Source organism: Pseudopodoces humilis, chromosome 8, assembly GCF_049639895.1.
Source record: "Pseudopodoces humilis isolate 2021_Gansu_Grassland_sample_001 chromosome 8, ASM4963989v1, whole genome shotgun sequence".
Classification (NCBI taxonomy): Eukaryota; Metazoa; Chordata; class Aves; order Passeriformes; family Paridae; genus Pseudopodoces; species Pseudopodoces humilis.
This window is the reverse complement of record NC_142207.1, coordinates 3,893,802-3,918,474: the sequence shown is the minus strand read 5'-3', so window position 1 is coordinate 3,918,474 and position 24,673 is coordinate 3,893,802. Positions and strand designations below refer to the sequence as shown.

Genomic DNA, 24,673 nt, shown 5'->3' with positions numbered 1-24,673 from the left:
TTTGATAGGTAACACCTCAGTGTTTTTTAAATCTTTTTGGCAAATTATCATTTTCATTATATTTTTGCCTGCCATATAATATTATTATAATGGTATTAAGTCACTCAGACACGCACACACATGCACACGCACAAAGTTTATTAGCCCTCAACAAAAGGGCTGATTTACCTCCTGGGCTAACTGTTCCTCAACAAAAAGGAAGGTATTTTATTTAAAAAAAACCACATGTTTTAGGGCAAATCATCCACAAAACTAGCAGGGATTTTTCCAATAGACATTAAGTTAATAAAAGCTTAGTTAATAAAGTCTCAGTAAATAAAATCTTAGCTAACATAGTTAATAAAGGTACAGAGGAAAACCATGTGTACCAAGTAAAGCTCGACAGCCCAGAAGTTTCCAAAGTTAGAAGGCAGTAAAGAAGCAGGGATAGGGGAAAATATTTTTTCCAGGGGTTCAATCCCAACTGACTGCATTTTCCCACTGCAAACATGTAGATGTTTCTTTTTGACCATAAAATCGTACATTTTCTTCTCCCGTAAAAAAAAGCTGCATAAAGCAGATTTGGCAATACCATAATTCATGTTGAGCTCTGGTAAGTGCTGAAAAAGATTTACAAACTCACAGCTTGACACTGAGCCCACATGTTGGGTAGAATAGAGAAAAAGCTCTAGAAATACTACATAGAGCTTCCTGGCAGCAAACAGAGAAACATCAGTCAATTGTTTTTCTGAATTGAAAGCCACCTTGGGACATTGTTGAAAATAACGTCTCTGCCTATCTTTTCTGCAGTTTAAATTACCTGGCTGGGGGAGTTGTCCTGGAGCCATTCACAATAGGCTGTTTAGTGAAAGAAAAACACTGAAATTCTCACTTTATATGAATTATAGATTTGAAACACAGTTCACATAGGAAATGAGAATCGTGAGAGCACAGGCAAACCTATCTAAACACAAGTCTGGGTGTTGCAACCTCCTTTGCACTGGAAAATACTCTTTTTTACACTTTTTCAGCATCCTCTTTCGATGGCAGATATCGCCCTTGTCTGAAACCATTGGAACTACTTGTGGGAGAAACGGTTGCTTGCATAATTTAACTCGCTACTTTGCACTTAAAACTATATTGGCAGCGCAGTTGGGGCTTGATATTCTCTGAAACGTTTCAAAGTTTACAGTGGTGCTGCTGCTGTGTTTTGCATTCGCTCCCACAAAATACCATGTTGCCACAAAATGTTGTGGGAGCTTCATTTAAATACCATGAGCTGTGCACGCTTGCCTGGAGCCTGGGGAAAATCAGAAATTACTTAAAATTTTGGTTGAAAGCAGCAGCGGTAAATTTTTCGCGACTTTCTTTTTTTTTATGTTTTTCTCCCAGTTTCCAAAGGTTTGGCTGGTTTAGGCTCACTCCAGCTTGAGTGGAGCATCTACACATTATCTCTACTCTCCACTAATGATGGTGGAGACGTCACTAAAGATAAATCAATATTAGCAACAGCTCAGTTCCCACTTTCCTGGATTTTTCTTGCAACTCAGGAACTGCAGAGTGGTTTGTGTAGGCAGCAAACACATATGAAAGGGTTAAAGATATGACAGGTAAACCCTTTTTTTAAAATTTTGTCCTGAGTGACAGCCCAGTGGTTTTACCTTCTTCTCCCCCTGAGGTGTGAAGGGATGTACAGGTATTTGATATTTGCTCCCAGACCTGGGACTTTTTCTATTTACCACTTTGGGAAGCACCAGGTGAGATATTCCTTGAATAAACCTAATTACAACTTTCCCTACCTGCTTGCAAAGCTTCATTATCTCTTGGATCTTCGGTAGCGGAGTCAATAATTTGTTTGAACAAGTTTTCCATCTAATCATTAACACATTTAAAGCCTGTAATGAGCTCTGTATCCATGCAAATGCATCTTTTTTAACTGCTTGTGTAGATTTAAGGGCATTGTTTCCTTGTAAAATGGAAATCAGAGCTGTTCCTTACACAAATGCCGCAGTCCTTAATAAGGGATGGATCAGCAGCAACTTTCTAAGTTTATTTAATTTTAAAGTATTCATCTCTTTACATACTGTATTTGGGATATTTTTAAGGAGAATTAATATTTTTAAACCTGTATCGAATCAAATGCCTCATATTTTCCTCAACCCCTCCTATCTTAAATTAGTCAATGAATGAACAGTTTCAATTCAGAAATGAAAGGCATTTATAAACAGATTTTTTTTCAACTTTATCAGCTGCTGCTCAACTCCCATTGTATTGATATAATGATACTTCAAGATAAATAAAGATATTTATGACTTCAACAATTTAAATAACGAGAAAGGCAATCAGATTAAAATGGGGACCATTCACGCCCCACATGACAGCTCAGAGGACTCTAGCAGAAGAGTAACCAGCTCAGTGAAAAATCAGAAACTGTGATTGCTATTTAACACTGCAGCTTTTCACAGTAGCTCAGCACAAAGTTATTTAGCACAGGTGTTTCTGTAAGTCTGATACATTGGGAAAATTCACAAGGTTCTCCGGCTCTCTTGCTCCGTGTCGGCTGTGAAGTTGGTCCTGTGATGCAGCAAACGGGTTTCTAGCAGGAAATAGAGCGTGGAGGCAAATGAGCAAGTTCAAACATAGGATCTGATCTAGATTCGTTTGCTTGGTTGCTAATTTTTGTAAAGCATGACAGTAGTGAGGTGAATGACCTGTCATCGAGCAAAAGCAGCAAGAACCGGGAATGAGTTATCGTTCGGAGTTAAGCGTGAAACTGAGATCCTGTTCCCTCCGTCGATAAAAGCAGCTTTCCAAATAACATGGATATCAGTGCTCCTTCTTTGTTAAGTGAGGGGTTTGATAAATATTCACCTGTTTTACTATTTCTCACTACTTTGTTTAGCTATGGTGTGTTTCTCTGCCTTCAGCCTGTGGGTTTGCATTTCAATACGAGATGAAATGGTATAATTGAATTTCTCAACACCTAAAAACTCTCAGCAATTTTTTCTCTTCTTTTATTTCTCAAGTTCTGGCAGTGTCTAATTTATGGTTTAATTCTTCGTAAGGTCATTCTCTAAGTGAGTGACTTCTAGTTAATCTCAGACATTATGAGCTTGGCTGTGATAAAGAATCAGTTCATCTGTTCTCAGAAAGAAAAGAGTGAGTTGTAGGGATTGCTGGCAATAAGAGTTTAGCTGAAAGCTAGGTACAATTTCTTACCAAGTTATTATTTTTCCCTCCTTATTTTCAAGGTAATCTGGCTGTGTTTTTACTAATATAGCCAAAGCTGAAAAAAGAAAATCATATTTCTTCCCTGGTACTGTGTTCTCCAAGTAGGTATATAAGGTTACTAGTGTGGGATTGCTCCTAATAATAAAGGAACCAATGGGTGGTGGAGGTTTTTTGTAATTACTTTTTGGTTTTTTCCCCCTCTAATTCCTTGATGAGGCATTGTCTCCTCTCAGTTGGGCTGGAAGGTGCAGGTTTCTTTTGCTGTTAAGCTTACAAATGACAGCTAACTTTGTTGCTTGTGGTTCTGTTGTTAATTTACATGCAGCTCTTACTGACTGTCACTAACATGTCTTTTGTTCCCTGAAATATTCACTCTGTGAATAAATATAACTTTTCTGCTATTTTTCGCTCAGGCTGATTTGCTCATTTCACTCTTGTGACTGCAAACAGCTCAAGCACTCAGATTCTGCACGTTGCCTATTGCTTAATGAAGTACCTTGCTGAATCAGGGCTACCGTGTTCCAGCAGATGAAAGGGAAGCACATAAGAAGCTCTACTGCCAGGTTCTGCTTTGAATGTTTTTCTTTTAATCAATTTTTAGACTTATTAGCATAGCGGATCACGGTTTTTGAGAAACAAATAAAAGCTTCTAGTCTGATTCTTGAAAGCGTTGGGAAATGTTAATGTAATTGGTTCTGTTTATAGTTCAAACTCACTTACATGTCTCTGCTCACAGACACGAGTAATAGAGTCAGCTCTCCCAGCTCTGGTTTAATGAGTGAGTACCCCAAATCTCTGGGAAGGAGCTCATGGGTTTCCTTTGTCCTAACCAAGAACCAGATAGCATTCTTAATTATCTTGATGGCAGAAGAACAGTGCAAGGGTTAGGTCACGGATTATAAGACAGGGAAACATAACACTTGTAGAAACTCAGGTTTTAAATTCCAGTTTCCTTAAGACTTTCTCTTTTGCCTCACAGTTTAATGCCCACGTGACTGGCGGGATGTGGTTTTGAGTTGTCATATGGCACTGAGTTTGGGGAGAGTGATAATGCACCTAGAATTTCTGACACCTTGGTGAGGAGGACAAGGAACATGTGGGTCAGGGACCTATGGGGAGATGCCCTGGTTATGGCCCTTGTGGGTCTGCAGTTTAGGTTGCTGGATAACCAGGAGTGTCTTGGCACATTATCCACAGTGCTTGAATTAATGTGCAGAGGTGACACCTTTAGACAAGGAGGCCATAATGTGTTTTAAACCACTCCATTTCCTTGCCATGTGTACTGTACATTAATTAATAACAAGACATGTAGCAAAAACAATGCTGTTGAAGGGATTCAGATAAATGTAGCCTTATATTTATGGCATGGAGGAGCTGAACCCCAAATACCCAGCCATTCCTGGCCTTGATAATTTTGTGTATTTTTAGATTCCCCTATATTTAGATCCCAAAGTTCCTGAATGAACTGTCACCCCAAACCTGTCTTCTCCTATACTGCATCATCCCAAAGCTTGCAATAGAAAAGAATATCAGGCTTTCAGACAGAGCATATTTAGAAAAGAGAGAGAGAGAGTCTGCCAAATTCCCCAAATCCGCTTCCCAATTCCCCTCAAGGATAGTAGGAAATTACTTGTTATCAGTGAGTAATTCAACCACAAATGTTATTGATTACCCAACCTCAATCTTTGCAGTCTTGATGGCCAAATATTTTTGCAATCATTCCCTCTATTTAAAATTAGAAGATGTGATTTTTATTTTGGAAAAGTGTAGTTTCAGATTTTCTGCATGCCACATCACATTGTGATGGGCCCCTCCAGATTGTCCAGTGTGATAGCCAGAAGCTTGACTGACAGATGTCAAAGTGTAAATCATGTTCTAATACACGAGAAATGCCTACATGCTCAAAAAAATCTGATACTTGCAAAATCTTGTAGGTATTTTTAAAACAATTTATTTACTTTTAGTATTTGTTGTTTGGTATATCCCAGTGCACACCAGAAACTCAGACCTAGAGATGAAATATGTGTTTCTTGTGTTTTTTTCCTAATTTCACTGTATTTCTTAAAACTACAGCATTGATCCAAGTAGGTTCTCTTGCTTTTGAGCTATATACTCAAAAGTTTCTGTAGTTTTTCACCCAATGACCTCTGGCTGACCAAAATCAGTTATTGTAAGAAATTCCCTGAGTTCTGAGCTGTATTCCCCCTTCCTAGAAAAGCTTCCCTTAGACACCTGTTGTGAAGAGATATTTAATATTTTGGTTATGTGATATTTTTAAATAACATTTTGAGTAACCTGCTGTCATTACTCCAGTACCACGTAGAGCAGCTGATAAATTTAAAGGCCAGAGCAGTTTCAGTGCTGTCAGTGCAGTTCCAGAATGTCTAAATAAAAAAATCCAAGGATCCTCCAGCACTTGAAAACTGGTCTGAGACTATCGCAACAAATTGGAGACGTAAAAACATACATTTTTTTCCGAATACAAGAATCCTTAATTTCAAAAGTTAGATGACATTATGCTTTCAATTAAACTGTCTCCATACTATTGGTATTGTGATTCTGCTTATTTCTTAATATAACATCATTCCCAGATGAAATAAAATCAGAACAGGGTAAGAGAGGTTCACAGTCTTTTGGGAACTCCACTGATACCCCATCCCTGGAAGGGTTCTAGGACAGGTTGGATGGAGCTCTGAGCGACCTGCTCATAGCAGGGAATTTGGAATGGAATGATTCTAGTCTCCCTTCAAACCCAGACCATTCAAGGATTTTGTGTTTTGAAATATTCACATTCTTCTGTACTCTGTAAAGACCTGTATTGCTCATAAAGGCTTTCTGACTAGGTTGTGACTCCTCAGAAACTAAAATTTAGGTAGATTACAAAATTCATCTATCTTTGTCCTAAATCTCATCAGCGTTACTTTTATTTAAGCACTAAATAACTTTTTAAAATAGAAATCTTTTCTAGAAATCTTTTCATTTGTTGTAGTTGGAATTGTTTGTTTTCTTGAATGGATGCAATAGCCTTATCCAAAACATTTTTCATCCTGTTTAGCTTTTCCTACTATATCCAAATAAAGATGGAAAGAGGCAAACCCAAGATGTTCTGCATTGTTTTCTCCCTGTGTGCAAGGGGAGATAATAACCAGTATATTTTCCTGCCTGCACCTCTCAGGATCTTGACACAGCTGGCAGAGTGTATGTAGAGATCATGGACCAACTTTGATGTTGTACGTTGTTATTAAACAATAGCTGGCATGGCCGTGTCACAGCAGGATATTGCACTTACCCTTCAGCAGACCTGTTTTTACAGAGAGGGACCTCCTGCCTCCTTGCCCCAGGCCACAAAACCCTCTGCTGTAGAGACGGTGTTTTGGATCTCGAGCAGTAGGAGGAATCTTGTGCTTCTGTATTGGCTTTTGGCAAGTTAGTAAAAGTACATATGCAGCTATTTTGGAAAATGACCGCACGTTCTACAAGCTCAGTACACAGGTTCTGAGTCACCAGGAAAAAAATAAAAAAAAAAAAAAAGAGGGGGAAGAAACTATCAGAATGAAAAGGAAATGGTAAATAAACAATGAAAATCCCATTCAGCAGCGCTGTTTCATCTCTAAGAGATGCTTTATTCAACAGCAGGTAGCAATCCCCACAAGAAACATCTGTTATCAGAGGATTTGCAGGTACACTTTTGTTCACTGCTCACTGAATTTGTGTCTGTATTATAATTCAGCAGCTTTCTGCTTTTCACACAAACCAGGATTAGCGTTGACTTGGGCTGGAGGGCATTGAAGCTGCTGTTCCTCTTTTAGCTATATTTCTCTGTAAACATCTAATTGTTTCAAAAAGTGATGTACAGTATGCAAAAACCTGAATTCAATGCAAATAAGCCTGGGCAGCTCTAAGCTTAACAGGTGTTCTCATTAGTGTAAGTAGACAAGGAACGATTCTTGAAAGTTTTATAAACACTTATAATCACGGCCAAATACGTTACTATAAGTGTAAAGACACAGCAACATCTCTTTTTCCTTATTGTGCAATGTCAGCATTCATTAATAGGAGATATACAGCAGTAAATGAAATACTAAGAGACAGTACTGGTTTCTTCCTGCAAATAATGTAGCTGTGAAATGCTCTGCTACTGATGAATAAATTTTTTGGCTAAAATAAGAGTCAAAAAAATGAAATCTTTACACCCAGCACATATATATTTTAAATATATATCTGTGCCTGCACTGAAAGCAGAGCATTCATTCTCCTTTTGATACTTTTGTTTGTTACAAGGACTTATCACGTTGAGTCTCACTCACATACATCATAAAGTGTTATAACATGCATATAAAATTGGACAGGAGAACCATTCATCACTAGGTATTGTCCAGCTGGTAAAGCAAAGAAAGACAGGACTTCTCTGAGAAGCCATTGCCAATATCTCTGTGTGTGGCTGTGTAATATATGGCTTCAGATTGCAAAGGCAATAACAATAAAATATTACCCCAAGGAGAAAAGTAGCTTGCAGTAGGTATTCATGCACTGCCTTCAGTCTTCATCCGTGGACAAAATGTGCAATTGTCTATTCCCTGACTTCCCACTATGCACAGACACGGCTGAATTGTGTCTTAATTATTATCTCTTGCTTTTACCAGTTGTGGGGGCACTTCTTTCTTGCTTCCCCAGTCTGGTGACTCCCATCTCCTCTGACTTTGGCTTAAAGGCTGTCAGAATTCCATCCCTCCTGCTCTGAGGGCAGCGTGTCCACAGGGCTGGAGCAGAGGGCAGCACGGGCAGGGGGGACACGGCAGACTGCACACAAGTGGCTGGCATCCAGGAGGGTCATCTGCTGCCTGTCTCACATTTCCCTTTTTGCTCTTCATCCTCTGAAGGAAACCCCTGTTTTTCAGAGGCTGATCCCTGTATTCCAACTGTCTCTCACAGGGCATGTTACCGGTGTAACAGATCAGCAGGAAATACTTCCCAGGACATTCCCTGGATGTTTAGCAGAGATTATTTGCTCTTTATTACCTTTCCCTTTTCTCAAACATCATGTGCTTTCTTCTCACACTCCTCCAAGGCAGCAAAAAACCAGACCTGGACTGGTGGGTGGGGAAAGGAGAATGACAAGTTGTTCCTTGAAACCAGAGACATTATCCCAGTACCCCTGGACCTTTCTTTCCCTCCAGAGAAGCTCTTGGACCCACAGCCTGAGCTCCACTTCCAGTCCAAGAAGGAGTTTTGGTCCCTGAGGGCTTAATGAGCTTCAGTTGCAACATCCTCTTGGTTCAGTATTTCCCTAACAAGTGATAAAAATCAGTTCTTCTACATCTGCATCATAGCCAGGAAGGAAAGGAAAAGTTTTGTCTCATAATGCAAGATTCCCACCTATTAGTTAGTATTAATGCAATTTTCCACTGGAAACTGTCATATAATATGAGTTTATGGCATAGAAGAAGAGAAACTTTAAGTTCAATCTTTTTTCCTTCATAACCATCACAGAGTTCATTCTTTTATTGCTAAATTATGTTGAAGGATTCAATCCCAGGAATTTACCATGAAAAACATTATTTCGTCTCCACTGGTACAATATTGTTTTATTTTAAATTTTATTGTTTCTTGTAAGTTTGACCCCCAAATTTGAGACATCTCAATCCATTCTGGAGCCAGTGATGTGTGTAATGCCAGCATCAGTTTATTTTCACTAAGAAGCAACTCATTGTATATGAGAAGGTTGCACTGATATGATGACCCCGCAAAGGTTCCCAGAGAGTGGGTGTACAAAGCAGTCACACCACAAGGCAGCACAGATTAGGACATAACCTATAAACATCTGGCAGTGTTCAGACTCACAAATTCTGATATTGCAGAAGTTGTGAAAACACAGGATCTGTTTGTTGCCTCTCTGCAGTGCTTGGTTTTCACAGTCGTTTTTACAGAATCAGAAAAAAACAGGGTAATTAAAACATAAGGTTCAACATCTTTAGATATGTAGAACATTTTCTGTTGCCTAAAACAAATATTCCCAAAGAAAGTATAAAACATTTTTCTGACTTGCAAAGTTTTTGCAGTCTATCATTTAAATTACTTAAATAAAGGGAGCTTTACTGCTCCCAAAAGCTGAGAATATAACACCCGCCATGCATATTAGCTTGATCTTTTTGACAGACCAGAAAAGTGTTTGTGTGTGCCAATTAAAACAAAAATGGATCCCTAGTGGCTTGTTCCTCACACAACTTCTGAAGACTGCTATCATTGTATGCCGGGGTAACCCTGGATAAGGCGGCTCTCCAAAGTAAACAAACTTTTCAAAACTTTCATGACAGATGGGGGTTGCAAATGCATTTTAATAAGAGAGTTGCCAAAGCAACTTTTTTGCAATCAGCATATATTTACTTAACATCTAACAACATTGGGAACACAAGGCAGATACTTTCTCACCAAATTTTTTAACAAATATCATTTTTTTTGAAAGATTGGTTGAAGACCTTTTCTCTCAAGCTGATATTTCCCCATCACTCCAATGTTAACTTTGCTCGACATCCAAAGGACTGTGAGATGGGTGAAGCCAGACTGTAATATGAGACAGACAATCTGCTTGATAATGAAATTTCTTTGGTAGTCATAAACATCTTAGAGTCCTTTCAGTAATTTAACTATCAGTATAACCATGACTACCTCTGTTTGATAGGCTGGCTCGTGGATTGGATACGTGATGCTGTACAAATATAACGCAGCTCAAGACTGAGCCTTTTGTTTTATTTTGTTTCCATTTTTTAATATTAGACTCAGCTCACTATGGTACAGCACAGAGAGATATTTTATTTATCCTCTCGACTGCTCACTCATTCAGCATAAACATGGCCAAGAGACTGGATTATCTGTGAGAAAGAATTTAAGATCAACTTCCAGAAATGCAGTTGGACTTTTGACGTGTTTTTAAAAACTTGCATGGCTCTGTCCCAGTTTAATTCAAATCCAGCTAATTAAACCACTAAGGAGCATAGTGTCTCCCAACTTTAATTAATCCTTCTTCTACTGGGGGTGTGGACACAGGAGTATCCAGGGTTTATGCATTTATTCTCAAGTTTTATTATATTGTAATGATTTTTTTAATGAATATTTAAAGACAAATTTCCCAATATCTTTTCTTTTTTTTACTTTCTTTTTTTCTTTTTTCCTTTCCTCTTGACTTTTTTCACAACTTCCCTGGCCCAGCCCTGGTGGCTGCCATGCAGATGGCAAACGGGGTGTCCTGCATTGCATGGATAGATCCCATCCTGAAAAATCTCTTAGGAAAACAGAGAGAAAAATCCCGATTTCTCTTCATTATGGGGAATCAGGTTGATTAACATAATCATAAAAAACCCCATCACTTTGTGAGAGAGCAAGGTGAGATGAAGGGAGCAGTGGGAAGGGGGAAGAGTGTTAACTTTGGAGCTAGAAATGCTCCAGCAACTCACATTTCCTTTTTTTCCTACACATATCAAGGGCAGCAATCCCAATGCACAGTGCAACAAGAGGAACACATTTTATTGAATTTCTGCACGCAGAGGTATCTGTCAATCCAAGTTTAAATCACTTAGTGTTCACCACAAGCTGTGTGAGTCCCAGGTGGCATAAAAATTTCAGTTTTCTGCACTGAATCTTGCACTGGATTAGCAACTGCTGAGGTTTCCACGGTCCAAAAGCATCCAATAATCCAACACTGAACCATTGGAGTCAGTTATATGAAGCTCCACTTCAACAGTCCAGCAATTTTTCTGGATATCCCAGTTTCAGGGGGAGTTGAACATTGGCTTGTTTCAGTATTTGGCTGAATTAAGAGCTGTGGCATGGTTTTTTGGTGTTCATACATGAGTTAAACATGAGCCATATACTTCCTAGGCTGTTCACTCTGCTCCCTTTTTCTTCTTGCATGGTACACACTAACTTTTTTTCTGTGTTTCTCCTTCCCCACTGAATTCTTCACTTCCTGTATTAAGGTTTGTTCTTGGCCTTGTTTGAAAATAGCTAATCACTGCAAATAATAGTTGTGGCCACCAGAGATACATAAGTACACTTTGAAGTGGGTGAATCAATAAAGCGAGTTTGGATTTTTGTTTTGCTGTGTGAATTTATCGCCCTTTCCCATATCTCCATAGAGTGTCCATCAGTAGGATTGCTGAAATTGCCTCCATCCCTGTTCTGCAGCTAAAAGAAATGCAGGATCATCTGTAGAAGTGTCTAATGGTAAAGAACTAGAGGGATACCGGGAAGGAGAGATGTTTTTCACAGTGGTGCCATGGTGCCCAGACCAATCCTTGCAGGAAAACCATGGACAGAAGACCCTGATCTTCTACCATGGCTCTTTTACCTCCTGTTTTCCATTGCCATGGATATACTGTGAAAGGAAAGCCTGTGAGACAAGCTCTCAAGGGTGATCTGTGAGGGTTTGGAAGTCCTGGCACTGCAGTATGTCCCAGAGCACAATCTAGCACAGGAAAAATACATAATCTGTAAAACTTTAAAAATCATTGATCCTGGGTAGCCCCCAAGGTTCATGGTAATGGCATTAATTAGACACGGTGTCTTGTGTTTTGTGGAGCTAAAAGGATACATTTCTGTTTAATAACATAGGATCTTCTTGAACACCACCTTGGTGCATCATTATGGTGACATGCAAAAGAAGCTCAGCCTTCCATTTGCAGCTTTATAAGGTGACAAGAGAAACCCTTAATAAGCCACAAATAAAATATCAGGAAGTGTTTCACACCTGCCTCCCTCCCCACTTCCCCCACGGTGCTGGCAGCCCAGCAGTGCATTGAATTTAGCACACATTTACCTGTGGTGAGCCGATATTTTCTGAGGATCAATATGCAGCATCTCGCTGCAAAGCTGCCATATGAGTGGGTTTGGCCTTTGAAGTAATTTTTTCCCCTGGTGCTGTAGCAAGACAGAGGGAACTCAGGCACCCTGTCTCTCCTATCCCCAACCTGAAGGGCATGGGGAACCAGAGGGTTAATGCCAGTTGCCAGTCCTTGTGGGTGTTTATTGCTGACAGCAGCAGCAGCATTCTGCCTGCTAAGGTAGTGCTAATTCTAGACTGTAGCCTTTGCAAAAAATGATGGCACAGAGAAAGGGATTTTGGGAGGTATTTAAATAAGTGAAGTACCTGGCACAATGGAGTCTGGCAGCTCTGGATAGAGCACTTCATTTTCTTTTTTTTTTCCCCTCAGATTTGTCTTTCATTTGTTTCCCCAGTGTCTCTGTTTATTTCAGCAGTGCCTGACACAGGGATGGTGTGTTAACAGGCCTTAATATTGAACCATTTCTGCTTGTTGCTAGTTATACATCATTTAGGGCTGTGATCATAAATTGTTCAATCACAAGGTTCAGTCAAAACCGGCATTCTTTACTGATGTCTTTTCCCAAGGGTGTTGAAAATTTGATTGTTCAAAGTGCAAATATGGTTTAGCAATCCTTTCCAAGAGTCATTTATCAGAAATCCTAAGGAGGTAATATATAAAAGTGGGATAGAAAACCTGCACATTAAATGGGATTTACCAGCCAAAGCCTTTGGAACTGCTTGCCTGTGAATGACTGGAATGGAGCAGAACAAAGTCAATTACTGACTGTAATTAAGGAGTGGATGCATTTAAACTGTAGAGAGCAGTAGCAGTCTTCTTGAAACTGTCTTGTTACTCTGAAGATTAGTCTGAGGAAAGAAAGAAAAGGACTTGAACTATATCTTACAGAAAGTATATTTTAAATGAATTCTCTTCCCTCCATTCTATGATCTGTTTTTACAGATTTGCTCATAAAACACTGATAATATATGATTATCAAAATAACACATTCAAGACAAAGAAACTTTCAACATGTATTTTGCTTTGGTCTTGTTAGCAATGGAGTATCTCTTTTGCATATCATACAGTGCAAATATTTATGCAGTGCTGAATACTTGTATTTTAATAAAGCCTGAATTTACTGAACGGAAGGCTGAACTATGTTGTGTCCTTTTTAAGCCTTCAAAATACAGTAAATCTAATTACATATGTTGCTCTTACTTTGAAAACGTTATTCCATTTTATAATTTTAATAATGATTTGTTTATACTGGGAGAGAAGCATTAGATTGAATTGTTGCCTGTGTTTAGTCTAATTCATATCTGCATGTATACATTAATAAATTGTGATATCATACCATACATTTTGAACCCAAACCTTGCTGTGTGAGCCGGGCACAGAACTGGAGGTCAGCTCTTTCTGTTGCTCACCTTAAGCTGAATTTGGGCTTTTTTATTTCCTTTTGATGAAGGGAAGGGTGAGCATGCGAGGGGTGATTAATGTTATGGCCATGGACTAACGAGGGAGCTGAGATTTCCCCAGTAAATAACTCTCCCTGGTGCTCGGGGAGAGAGGGGTGGCTGCAGTTGGCTCCCGATGGGTGCAGAGGGGATGGGATGAACATCTGCAGCCGGGCAGCCCCGAGCCCACACCAGGGGACCATTCCCACATCCTCAGCAGCATTCCCACAGGATGTCTCCACTGGAGCTGCACTGACGGGATTTTCCTTAATGCTGATGACTTTGGAAACCTTCCTTAACAGGCATTTCCTCAATAAAGGGAGGGTTATAGGACAATTAATGTGACATTAGGCTGTTGTTTTTTGGTTTGGGTTTTCTTTTTCCTAGTGTTATTTCGGTTTTAAGGAAGATGCTGGGACTACTCATGTTGGTGAGGATTTGCTGTTTCTTTTTTTGCTTCAGTTAAAACTCTTAACATGGGGGAGATGCAGGGAAACAGAAGCACTTCATGTCAGTGTATTTACATAAATAAATAAACCGTGCCAGGTTGTAACAGCTTTGCTTTTTCCCAAAGTTTGGTCAGAAGGAAATCCCTATTGTCCACTGTGCTCAGTCATTCCTCTAAAAATACCTGAAAATGTTTTGGTGCTGAATAATCCCATGTTCCAGTGAGCATCCCAACATTCAGACTAAACCTGCATCCCCCATACACCCGCACACAAGTGTTCCATTTCCACGCTTGGATACCACCAAATTTTGCACAAGCAGCTTTTAACAACAGCAAAATAAGAATAAGACTTTGGTTCCAGAGCTGGCAGGAGCTGAGCTGTTTTGGAGCATGGGCAGAACGAGTTCCTGCCCCTTCCAAAACATGCTGGTGATGTAGCCCTTGGTTGACTTGTCTGCAAACACAGAAAGATGTGCCCGGATGCTCCATGGCCAAGTGCACCAGGAATCTGTGGAATAATCATGGGACAAAGCACTGCACAGCTCTGGGCCACAGTTTTGCCATCTGTGAAATACCCATTTTGTGAAATACCTGGAGATTTCCTTTGGTAAAATATATATATATATATATGTATGTATGTATGTATGTATGTAAAATAAAACATTATGTATCATTATTATCCCAGTAGTTTACAGAAGTTCAGACCAACAGCATATACATACATATTTCCACCAAATATTAGGTTAGGCAGTGAAACAGCATTATCAGGGGATTAAATATTCTTTTGATAAATATTCCCAGTGAGTGGGTCAAAAATGTAAATCGACTTCTATTCAGACAAACTGGGGATTTTTTTTTTTCATGATAAATGGGCTCCTAATTATTCTGCTGCAGCCATCTTTGATGATAATTTCTTTTTTAAATGTGAAAGAGTGGCATTATTAATTTTACCAAAATATTTGGAAGTGGTCTGGGGAATCATAGGTAAATAATAAATGTGCAAATTCAAGACTGGAGGTACCAGATACAAAAAACAATACTAGTAAAATAGAAATGGAAACTGTCGAGGACAGGAAATAATTTTCATGATGCATTCACTTCTTTTCAGGGTGCTTTGATTTCACTTGAACTGTGTCTTGTTACACGGGATTTCCTGGCTTTTCTAAACTTTTGTCACACACCCATTATTTCGGCACTATTTGTGCTCGGTGGTTGCACTGCTGAGACAATATCTCGTTTGTTGTGACATATTCAAAACAGTTTTCAGACAGAGGTTCAGAACTCCTCGGTAACTCAGCACTCCAGCAGAAAAAAACCTCGGTAAAAAGGACAAACATTTGGGGGGGAATGGGAGGGAAAACAGAGGAAAATCATCTGCCTGGGGTGTGCTTTGCTCACCTGTGTGTGCCCATGCCCTCCCCAGATCACGACAGTGTCAGGAAATGAGTTCCTCCTTCAGTCGGATATCGACTTTCTCATATTGGATTGGTTCCACGCTATCAAAAATGCAATTGACAGATTGGTATGTATTTGTTTTGGCTGTTACCTTTATTAATTAAGATGTAGCAATTTCAACTTCATTTGCTCAGGCATCTCTACAGGTTTTAGGCAGTCAGCAGCTAGCTAGACATTCCTTTCTCTGAAGGATATAAAAATATGTATGCAAATCTACTAAAAAATGTCAGATAAACAAGGTTGTTGCACAAAAATGTCATTTGAATCTTGCCTCGAAACGGAACGCTACATTTATTTCTCTGAAATAACAAGGACGCTGGCTTGCTGAGGGTTGTAAAAGCACACAAGCACTTAATAACTAATGAATTTTTGCATTTTCTGTTTATGCAGCCTACAGTATATAATCTTCAATAGAACTATTAATACATTTGAGCCTTTTATGAATTTTTGTATTACTTATTCACAAGAATAACACTAGCAAATAATATTCCTTTGTAACTGATTGCTGGTATTCTCCCAGGAAGGCTGGGGGTTTTCTACTAGAAGTAAGCAGGGTTGCGTTTTATTAAAACAGTTTTTAATTACCAAACCAGCTTCAGCTGTAGCTTTTTCTTTCTTTTTTGCCACTCTCAGTACAAATTCCAAACGTCTTTCTCCTATCCCTGCCTGTTCCAATAACGTTTTCTTTTTTTTTTTTTTTTTCTGAGGGCACTGACTTTCCTTGTTCACTGCAGAATCTGTTGAGAGAAAAATATCCCCATTTCTTGCATTTTTCAGAGGTTTCTGTGCGGTGGAATCTGCAGCCTCTTTGAAAGGGTTAATTTGAACACAGCTACTGTTTCCTTAAAGAGCTACAAACATTCTATTACCCCGAGGCTATAATCAGCCAAGGAAAGTTTGATCTGATGATGTATGTCTTCATATTGTGCATTTCATTGGGTGTGTGAGGATATTGATATCCAACTAAAGATTTTTGGGGTGGAGTTTTCCGTGGAGACTCAGGGAAAAAAAAAAAAAAAAAAAATTTTGGCATATTATTCAACTAAGCGTGTAATAAACCTGATTTTTTATATATATGTATTATTTTTAGTGTAGCTGAGGTAATATCGTGGCATCAGCAGCCCTGAGTACGCAGAGAGCCACAGCAGCAGCAGCTGGAAGGGCACAACTGGAGGGGCACAGCTGGCCCGTGCTTGGCTGGTCCTGGCCAAGGTCCGAGAGCGCAGGAGAAGATGTCACCACTCTCCTCTGCTGGCCACCCCAGCCCTGCCAGCTATTTCAGTCCCCAAACCCTGAGCGGGTGTGAAGAGCTGGCAGCTCTCCAGGCTGTTGGGAAGGCTGAGTCTCACCTGACCAAATGCCATGGGAAGAGACGTGGCTTCAGCCGAAACAGCGTCTCCTCTTTTTCGTTCTTTTTTTTTTTTTTTTGCTTCTTTTCCCCACTCATTTTCACTTTGTCTGCCAGTAAATTAGAATAAGAGAAAAGCCCCCCGACTACTTCTTAAGCTTCAACCAGCAGAATTCAACCCCAAATTTGCAATGATGTTTGAAGTAATTGTGTTTGCAAGAATATTTACTGTAACTATCTAAACCAGAAAGGCAATTTAAACACACTTCCTCTTTGCCAGCATTTGAAAGTAGCCTGCAATGTGGAAATAATTTTGGTCCCTAAAGCCTAAAGAAGAAGGCCTTTTGTTTTCCTCACTTAAATGGGAATTTATCTCAGAAATTAGGATCAGTCTGTCAGGGCCATAAAAGCTTTGCCATATGACAAATTTTGTATTACACTTTCCTTAAATTATATACTCCCTGCACACTTGCTCTGTGTGTTTCTGCTAGCTTCTGTACTAGCATTCTGGAACCTCTTGATTCATTCTTACAAATAATAATTTTATTAAAAGCATACACATATGTATATACATATATATATATTCTTTTCCCAGCCAAAAGAACAGAGAATTACATCGAGAAATTCGGAGTTCAAACTCAGAAGATCCTCCAGCATCGAATTACTGAATAACTTAGACACTGAATCCAAAGAACCAAAGCCTGAACACAGAAAATCTTTAAGTAAGGCTTTTTTTTTCTTTCCTCATTTTTCTTTCCTTTTTTTTTTTTTTTTTTTTTTCTTTATTTCCTTTTTAAATAACTATGCCATTACAGGGCAAGATAATTTTTATTACATACAGAATGTAAGGAAGATCACGGAGAATTTTAAAGCTGAATATGTTCTGCACTGATATACATAACTTGCATTTAAGTAAAGACAGTTACTAGCTCCACACTTTTAAAGGGTGACACTCTCTCCTAAGCAAAATAAATTTGTTTAGGAGCAAAGACATTTATTTAAGCCATTTATTTTTAAAAATAAGCAACATGAGCCCTGTGTTAATGGTCTGTTGCAGTTGCTTTGTTTCCATTTTAGTAAAATACCTCAAATTGCCAGAGTAATTTTGTCTGTTGTGTATTTATACACTGAATTGCTGAAAGAATTGACATATCCTCTGCAGCCAACAATCAGTGATGTATCTATAATTTTATAGAAGATAAATTCCAGGGTTTGGCGTTGATTTTTGTCAGTGTGATTAGAAAAGAAAGTGATCTAAAACTAGCAGGGGTGTGCTTTACTCCTCTGAAAAGACTTTCCCAGTTTGTGCCGAGAGGCTCGTGAGATCGTGGGCAGCAGCCGCAGGAGATGGTGCTGACCCCGAATCCCTCACTCAACATTTTTTTAACTTCTCCCTCTCCCCCGGATTTTTGTTTTCCTCCTTTTTTTTTGGTGGGAGATTCACGTCCTGGTCTGGATATCAGTGCTGTGACAGCCCCAGAGTGGCAGGCTGGTCCGAGGCACCTTTAGGTACCAAAGGGCTCTGTAGGAATTTGCCTGCACGCATTTCAGTGCACGATCAAAGCCTGAGATGTTAAGAAAAAGGCTGCTTTAAAAAGACCTAACAGAGCTATTTCCAATGATAATTATCCACACAATCATAAATATATGCACACATGCATGTGAGTACACACAAACAGAGACTCATTAAATAGTCTCTTTTTGCAGACCACTGGATTTTGGGGTTTGTTTTCTTGTTTTCTTGAAGATGTTTCTTTTTTCTTTTTTTTTTTAAGGGTTTTGTGGTTTTGTTGTTTTTTGTTGTTTTTTTTTAATTTGTGTCATAAAATATAAAGTAGCCTAAACGTAGCTTGTGAAAAATTGTCCCAATATCTTTGCACTGGGTGTTACATTGCATTTCTCAGAGGAAGAAAAATAAGACTAAGAACACAGTGAGTTCTGAGGGTCTGATTCTGTTCTTTTTGTAGCTAATAGCAAAATGCCCATAAACTGTCTCAGCACTCAGGGAATTTTTATTTATTTATTTAGACTTCTCACATATCTTTAAATGATAATTTGTCAGACAAAACAGAAAAAGTGACTATGAGCAGTGACAGAGACTTAGTCTATGTTTCTTTTCAAACCTTAGAGAATCCTGAATAACCTCCGTTTTGTTAAAGGCTATTTAAACTATTAAAAAAAATGTGAAAATATCTGCTGTGAAATCTCACTGAATCGAAGCTTGCATTTACATACCGTAGATTGGATTGCTTCTAAAATATGTATTCAGAACTTTTTTTTTTTTGGCCCCTTGAGATCAAGCAATTATGTGGAATTAGAAAAATCATATTATTCACTTACTTATTAGTAGTCTGAGCACAAACTGTATTGTCAGTTTTCTGCCTTTGGCTTTCTGTGCCCTTAATGTTCACACAAGTATCGTAGCCAGAATTATCGGCAGCTAGAGCCAAAATTGCTTTAAAAAGGCATGAGAACTGGTAATGACACATTGTTAGCAGTTAACAGGTGGTCGTTTCATTGTCCAGTTTGACTGCAGAGCACAAAGATATGTGCAATATCTGCAAGTGTGTTTATAAAGTTCTTGCAAAGTTTAACGATTTTATAATTTTATAGTGCTTTTACGTTATTGACTATTGCCAGTGCCAAATCCAAACAAAGGAGATATTTTAATGATGCCTTAGAACTCCTCCAGTTTAACAAAGAAGATGAGCAACTGATGTGTTAGAAGCCCACCCCCTCCTGTTCTGATAACCTTTAATGAAATATTCAGACAGCTCAGATTCATTTGTATTTACCTTATCTACATTGTAGGGACTGCAGAAAACAGTTTTAGACTTGATACTATTGTATCATTGCTTTTTTTTTTTTTTTTTTTTTTCCTGTACAAGTTTATAAAGGACAGGTACATTCTAACCAAAAGCACTTCAGTAATTTACTCTTTAAATTAAAACTGGGGAGACTGTCTCTAGAGAATTAGTAGCAGGAATTTGGTTTTTATGTCTAATCCTAATTGCTTCTGCTTGCACTACAAGGACAAATGGTAATTCTCTGTTATGCTTTTTTGAGCTGTAGACACTGATTTCATTGAAAATTGGGCTCAAACTGCCAGGCTCAATTTCCAAAGTTCAGAGAGTGGCTGTTCTCTTGGTCACGCAGCTTTTCAGTGGCTTCTCATCCAGTTTGGTTTCAACTCATGTTCTAATTGAAGTTTTCTTGAGCTAAGAAACCAAGAATGGCCTTGGGGAGTGTTACCAAAATATGTAAAACTGTGATCTTGTTCTCAAATACATGGAAAGAGATGACTTTTTATTTTATGATGTCAGCAATTTCACTGATAGAATTTCTGTAGCTGATGTTGGTCAGAAATAACATGTTTTTCATCCCAGCAGCCTCTTCCATTAGAAAAAGGGCATATTTTATGCAAGAAAGTTGCCTTGCAGCACCACTTATTTTAATGCAAAGAAGTGTTGTTCTAAACAGATCATTTTAAAAATGTGCATCAGACTTCATAATTTCCAAGTAATTTAGTTATCATTCTGACCATAGGGGTGTTTTGTTTATTTTTTTCTCATAAGGGTGCCAAAAACCTCTCCTAATTAGTACCAGCTATAATTGGGTCCACTGCTAGGCGGTCTGCCATGTTAATTTTGTATCCCATGGAACCAGGCACCTGGGTTACTCTGCAAGTAGAGATGGTGTTGTGGTGAATGGGAAGTAGGGAAAGAATCTGGGATGTTGGGAAAGGGCCTGTGCACCACAAGGTTCCCAGGAATCATTCCTCTCTCTAAAAGCCATGGGGCCTTCCTCACTGTGTGTGTTCCACAGGAGCTGTCAGGACAGCTGTGTTTTGGGCAAGTGGATGCTCTCAGCTAAGCTCAGCCTTTTATTTCCTGCCCATGCACCCAACTTGCCGTCTCTGGGCTATTTGTGGCCATCATCTGGGAATTCTGTCCCTCAGGAGTGACCTCTTGTGGAAGAGCCTGAGCTGAAGTCACTATTGATTGTTGGAGGGGATCAATTCCCCTTCTGCTCCCCCTCTCCTGGATGAAAACAAACAGCTCTGCAGTAGGAAGAGTGCCCTTTGGCTACCGTATCAATCTGAGGGCTGCTCTTGTCAAAATGCACAATCACAAGCTTGATAATGCAATCCATTCCCAAAGCACTATATTTCCAACCTGTTCTCCATCATTTCCTTATGGCGTCACATTTACTCAGTTCATCACATTCTTATTAATATTTTAGGTTTCCTTGAAAGTGATGGAATTCTATTTTTATTACAAAAGCAACAAGAATAAATACTAATTGTTGTCAGTTATTTCCTTATGTAGTGGGAACAGTAATCTGTTCCTCAGCTTTAGGTTGCCAAAGCAAAATAATGAAATATTTTAGACATTTAAAAAAATCTGTGATATTAGATAAATGCAATTTGATCTCCTTGTTTGCCACATAAAAGCTGGAACTGCCTGAATTGATAAGATTGAATTGCATTATTTTTATTGTTTCTACTCGCATATTTTTTTCCTTATCTTCAAGAACACTTTACTTGAAACCCGGTGGTTAGTCATGCAGCCTGGAAAATCTCCTCCATGTTTGAATTCTAGCTGGAGGTGCCACAGCTCCAGCACTAGGAATTTTAAAAAATGTGTATGTGTGAAAAGGAGCAATTTGGTGAGCTGTGGCGGCATTATTGCTATTCATGGTCATTTTAGTGTCTCAATAAGGGTAGCCAGGGACCCCAGGCGTCATTGTGCCAGACACAATGTGATACCAAAGTAAGACAATTCCAGCTCTCAGCCCAAATAAGGACAAGTTACAACAGGTGAAAAAAAGCGGACAAAGGCAGGGGGTGGAAGGAAAAGTTGACAGCAAAGCCAACATGTCATGCATATTAAACAGCAGGCTTGGGATTCCTTTCCACTCTCCGTAAGGATCAGGGTCTTAGCCCCCACACCCTGGCCATCAGCCAACTCAAATAATGATATTTTCCTTACCTAAATTCCTCTTGGACTTTCAACACGGAGTGATGGGTCTTTTAGTCCAAAAGGGTGATGCTTTGTCCTTGGGATGCCACAGCCTTTTCACTCTTCCCTAGGGAATGGCCTCATGGCAGTGTCTGGGAATACACCTCCTGTCATCTTTTAAATCAAGGGGGAAAAAAAAAATAATGTCTGGATCATAATTTTGATTTTCTTTCATAGGTATTTGCTACAAAGTCACCAGGGCATTGAAGTCTGCTTTAGTTTCTTAAAAGACAGCTAAATTCAGGAGCTTATAGTCCTTAGGATTGAACCATGGACTGTGTGCTTTAAAATTGCCCAAGGTTGCTTTTCTTGTTTCATTCACTGTTCTTCAGAAGGTTGAATTTTGAAACTTGAGCATGGTATGCATTTATCCCTAAGTAATTACTAAAGCATCCAAATCCTTTCTGAAGGCAGTCTGTTTGATAACTAAGTCTGGACAATGAGCGTGAGGGGAAAAAAGCCAGCAACAGGAACCCATTTTGGTCATTAAATGGACATGGTGGAAAAAATGGAGAATTTGGTGGAGCTTGAAATCTTCCTGGCTCCACATGCTACTTGGTCTTTCCCTGGCTAAAGCTTCTTCCTTGTTTGTGGGTTTAAAGTTTGTCCTTGTGCAGGACTGGGAATTTCTGTGGCAAAGACCTCCTGTCTGTTGTTTCTCTGGGGAGGGAAAGGATGGGCACCAGTGCACAAACACATGGGTTTGCATGGTTTTGGCTGTGTAATAACAGAAGGAAGGAAAAAAAAAATAAAAAAGCCAGAAATTTATTTCTTGAAAACACCGTTTAGATGTCCTAGAAAAAGGCGCTGTAATTAGAGGTAGCACTGAGAGGAGCCTGTGGGAGTTTTCTGTCTTCCTCTCTAACACATTAAGGGGATGGAAGGTTGGGAGATCATATCTTGGGATGTAGAGACAGGTTTTAAGGCCAAGCTTATCAAGGGCCAGATTCTGTGGTGGCTTATGTAGTCCCTCATCCACACAGGGTCACATCCTTGAAATGAGGGCTAATTAACAGGCTGCCCAGGGCACTGGTGGAGTCACCATCCCTGGAAGGGATCCAAAAAGGTGTGGATATGGCCCTTGAGGACGTTCTTTGGTAGTGAATGTGACGGTGGCAGTGGGTTGACGATTGGACTCGGTGATCTTAGAGGTCTTTTCCAGCCTTCATGGTTCTAATTAGAGCCACAGAAGTTGGAAATCACCCCATTTCTTTGTTAGTTCTGATGAGGTCTGAATTCTTTCCCCTTCCCTGCCCATGTATTTTAGTTAGATGTGAAGTTCAAAGCCAAATGATGCTATTTAGGGACTATTATTATATTACAACGTTAGCTTCATGTATAGGTCAGTTTTATTACTTTTAATAAAGCCAAGAAACATAAAGCAATAATGTATATTAGTGCAGCATTACCAATGGCAACAATTAGAAAGCAAAATGAAAACTAGCTGCAAATATGCAGTTTCCTACTGCAATGTTAATTTTGTCACTCTGCATCTTGTATGTTTGTGGCATTTATTTTTATAATCAACATCAACAGGAATGTGCTCAGCTTCAGGGACTAAAAAAAAAAAGCAGGAAAAGAAAATGCAGCATGCTGGGTTTGCAGGGTGAATTCACTCATCTGGAGTGAACAGGAACTAAACTTTTTTGACATATTTGTACTCTTATGCTTCTCTGCCACATTAAGTGTAGGTATGCTCTCTTCTTGAAGCTTAGGAAAATACTGATTCAGCAACAAAGAAATAATGATATTGGCATGTGGGAAACAAAACATGCCAAATTGAGAAACAAACTGTGTCACTTCTACTGATAATAGAAGATTATGTTGCGCTCAAAATCACAACTGGCTGTGACTAGTCCTAAAAATTACATTTCTTCCTGAATTTGAATATCCTGTTTCCATCAATTATAATATAATGTTTCCTTAATTCTTTGTTTTATTTCTATTTCACTCTCCAAAATACTTCCAGAGTTTACTATTTGGGTTGAACAAGCATATTTTTAAATTGGGCATATCCAACTTCCATATAAACATTTGGCAGGGAAACCCATGCATGTTCACTTAATTCATTTTTATTGAACCAAGTCCAGATTTTTAGCCAGGAAAAAGTTAGATATTAATCATATCTGAGCAGGATCATTAAATTTTCCTTTACCTACCAGAACAGCAGGGTCATTATAGAACCATGAGAAGTTAGCTCACTTATTAATCTTTACAATTACATAAAAGTGATCATTTTTATAGTACTTAAGAGTAGCTCTAACCCATTACATGAAGCGTATGTGAGAATATTGCAATATAATATAATGTATTATTATAGATGTGACCTGTGACTCATTGGTCTGCTCACTGACACACAACTCCCTGGAAAAGTTATCTGTTTGAGCTTGGATAATCTTTAATTGTTTCACAGTCCTCATGCTCATTTATGGGGCATACTAGTAAATAGAGAGCTAGTCACTGAGTTATTAATTACCTCATTATTACTTAATTATCACCATTGCATACTTCATTTTTATGGGGAATTATATCATAAAAGAAGGTATTTTATGCTGCCCACCACAGTTAAGTATGAATGACAGCGATAGCTAATGTAGGATTGAGTTAGTTAAAGAAAATCAATCAGAAATCCTCACTATAGATTATTATCCAGTTTCTTCTGCCTTTTCCAGCTAACACTTCTCATCCTTGACTTTGAAACCCAACAGTTTAAACTCGGTTCTTGTTTCAGTGGACTAATCCCCTTTCATAAATCATGTTCAAGTGCTGAAATAATTTGCACATCGTTTAAAGAGTATTTGCTTTGAAACATTCACCTCAAGCCCTTTTGTATATCCTTTCTCTCTAAAGATTTGTAGTATTTGTTTTGTTCTCTGAGGTATAAAAGACCTGGGTAAACTTTATTCCTGTTGTTT

At 38.9% G+C, this 24,673-nt stretch overlaps 1 protein-coding gene across 3 annotated transcripts in view; it reads left to right on the top strand.

Moving 5' to 3' along the window:
- ARHGAP15 (Rho GTPase activating protein 15) overlaps window positions 1–24,673 on the top strand; it is a 322,272-nt gene that overhangs the window by 147,787 nt on the left and 149,812 nt on the right. For all 3 annotated transcript variants that reach the window (XM_014249190.2, XM_088059241.1, XM_005519597.3), the window contains 2 exons: window positions 15,358–15,456; window positions 17,333–17,459. In XM_014249190.2, coding sequence (XP_014104665.2) covers window positions 15,358–15,456; window positions 17,333–17,459 — 226 coding nt within the window. The remainder of the gene's footprint in view (window positions 1–15,357; window positions 15,457–17,332; window positions 17,460–24,673) is intronic.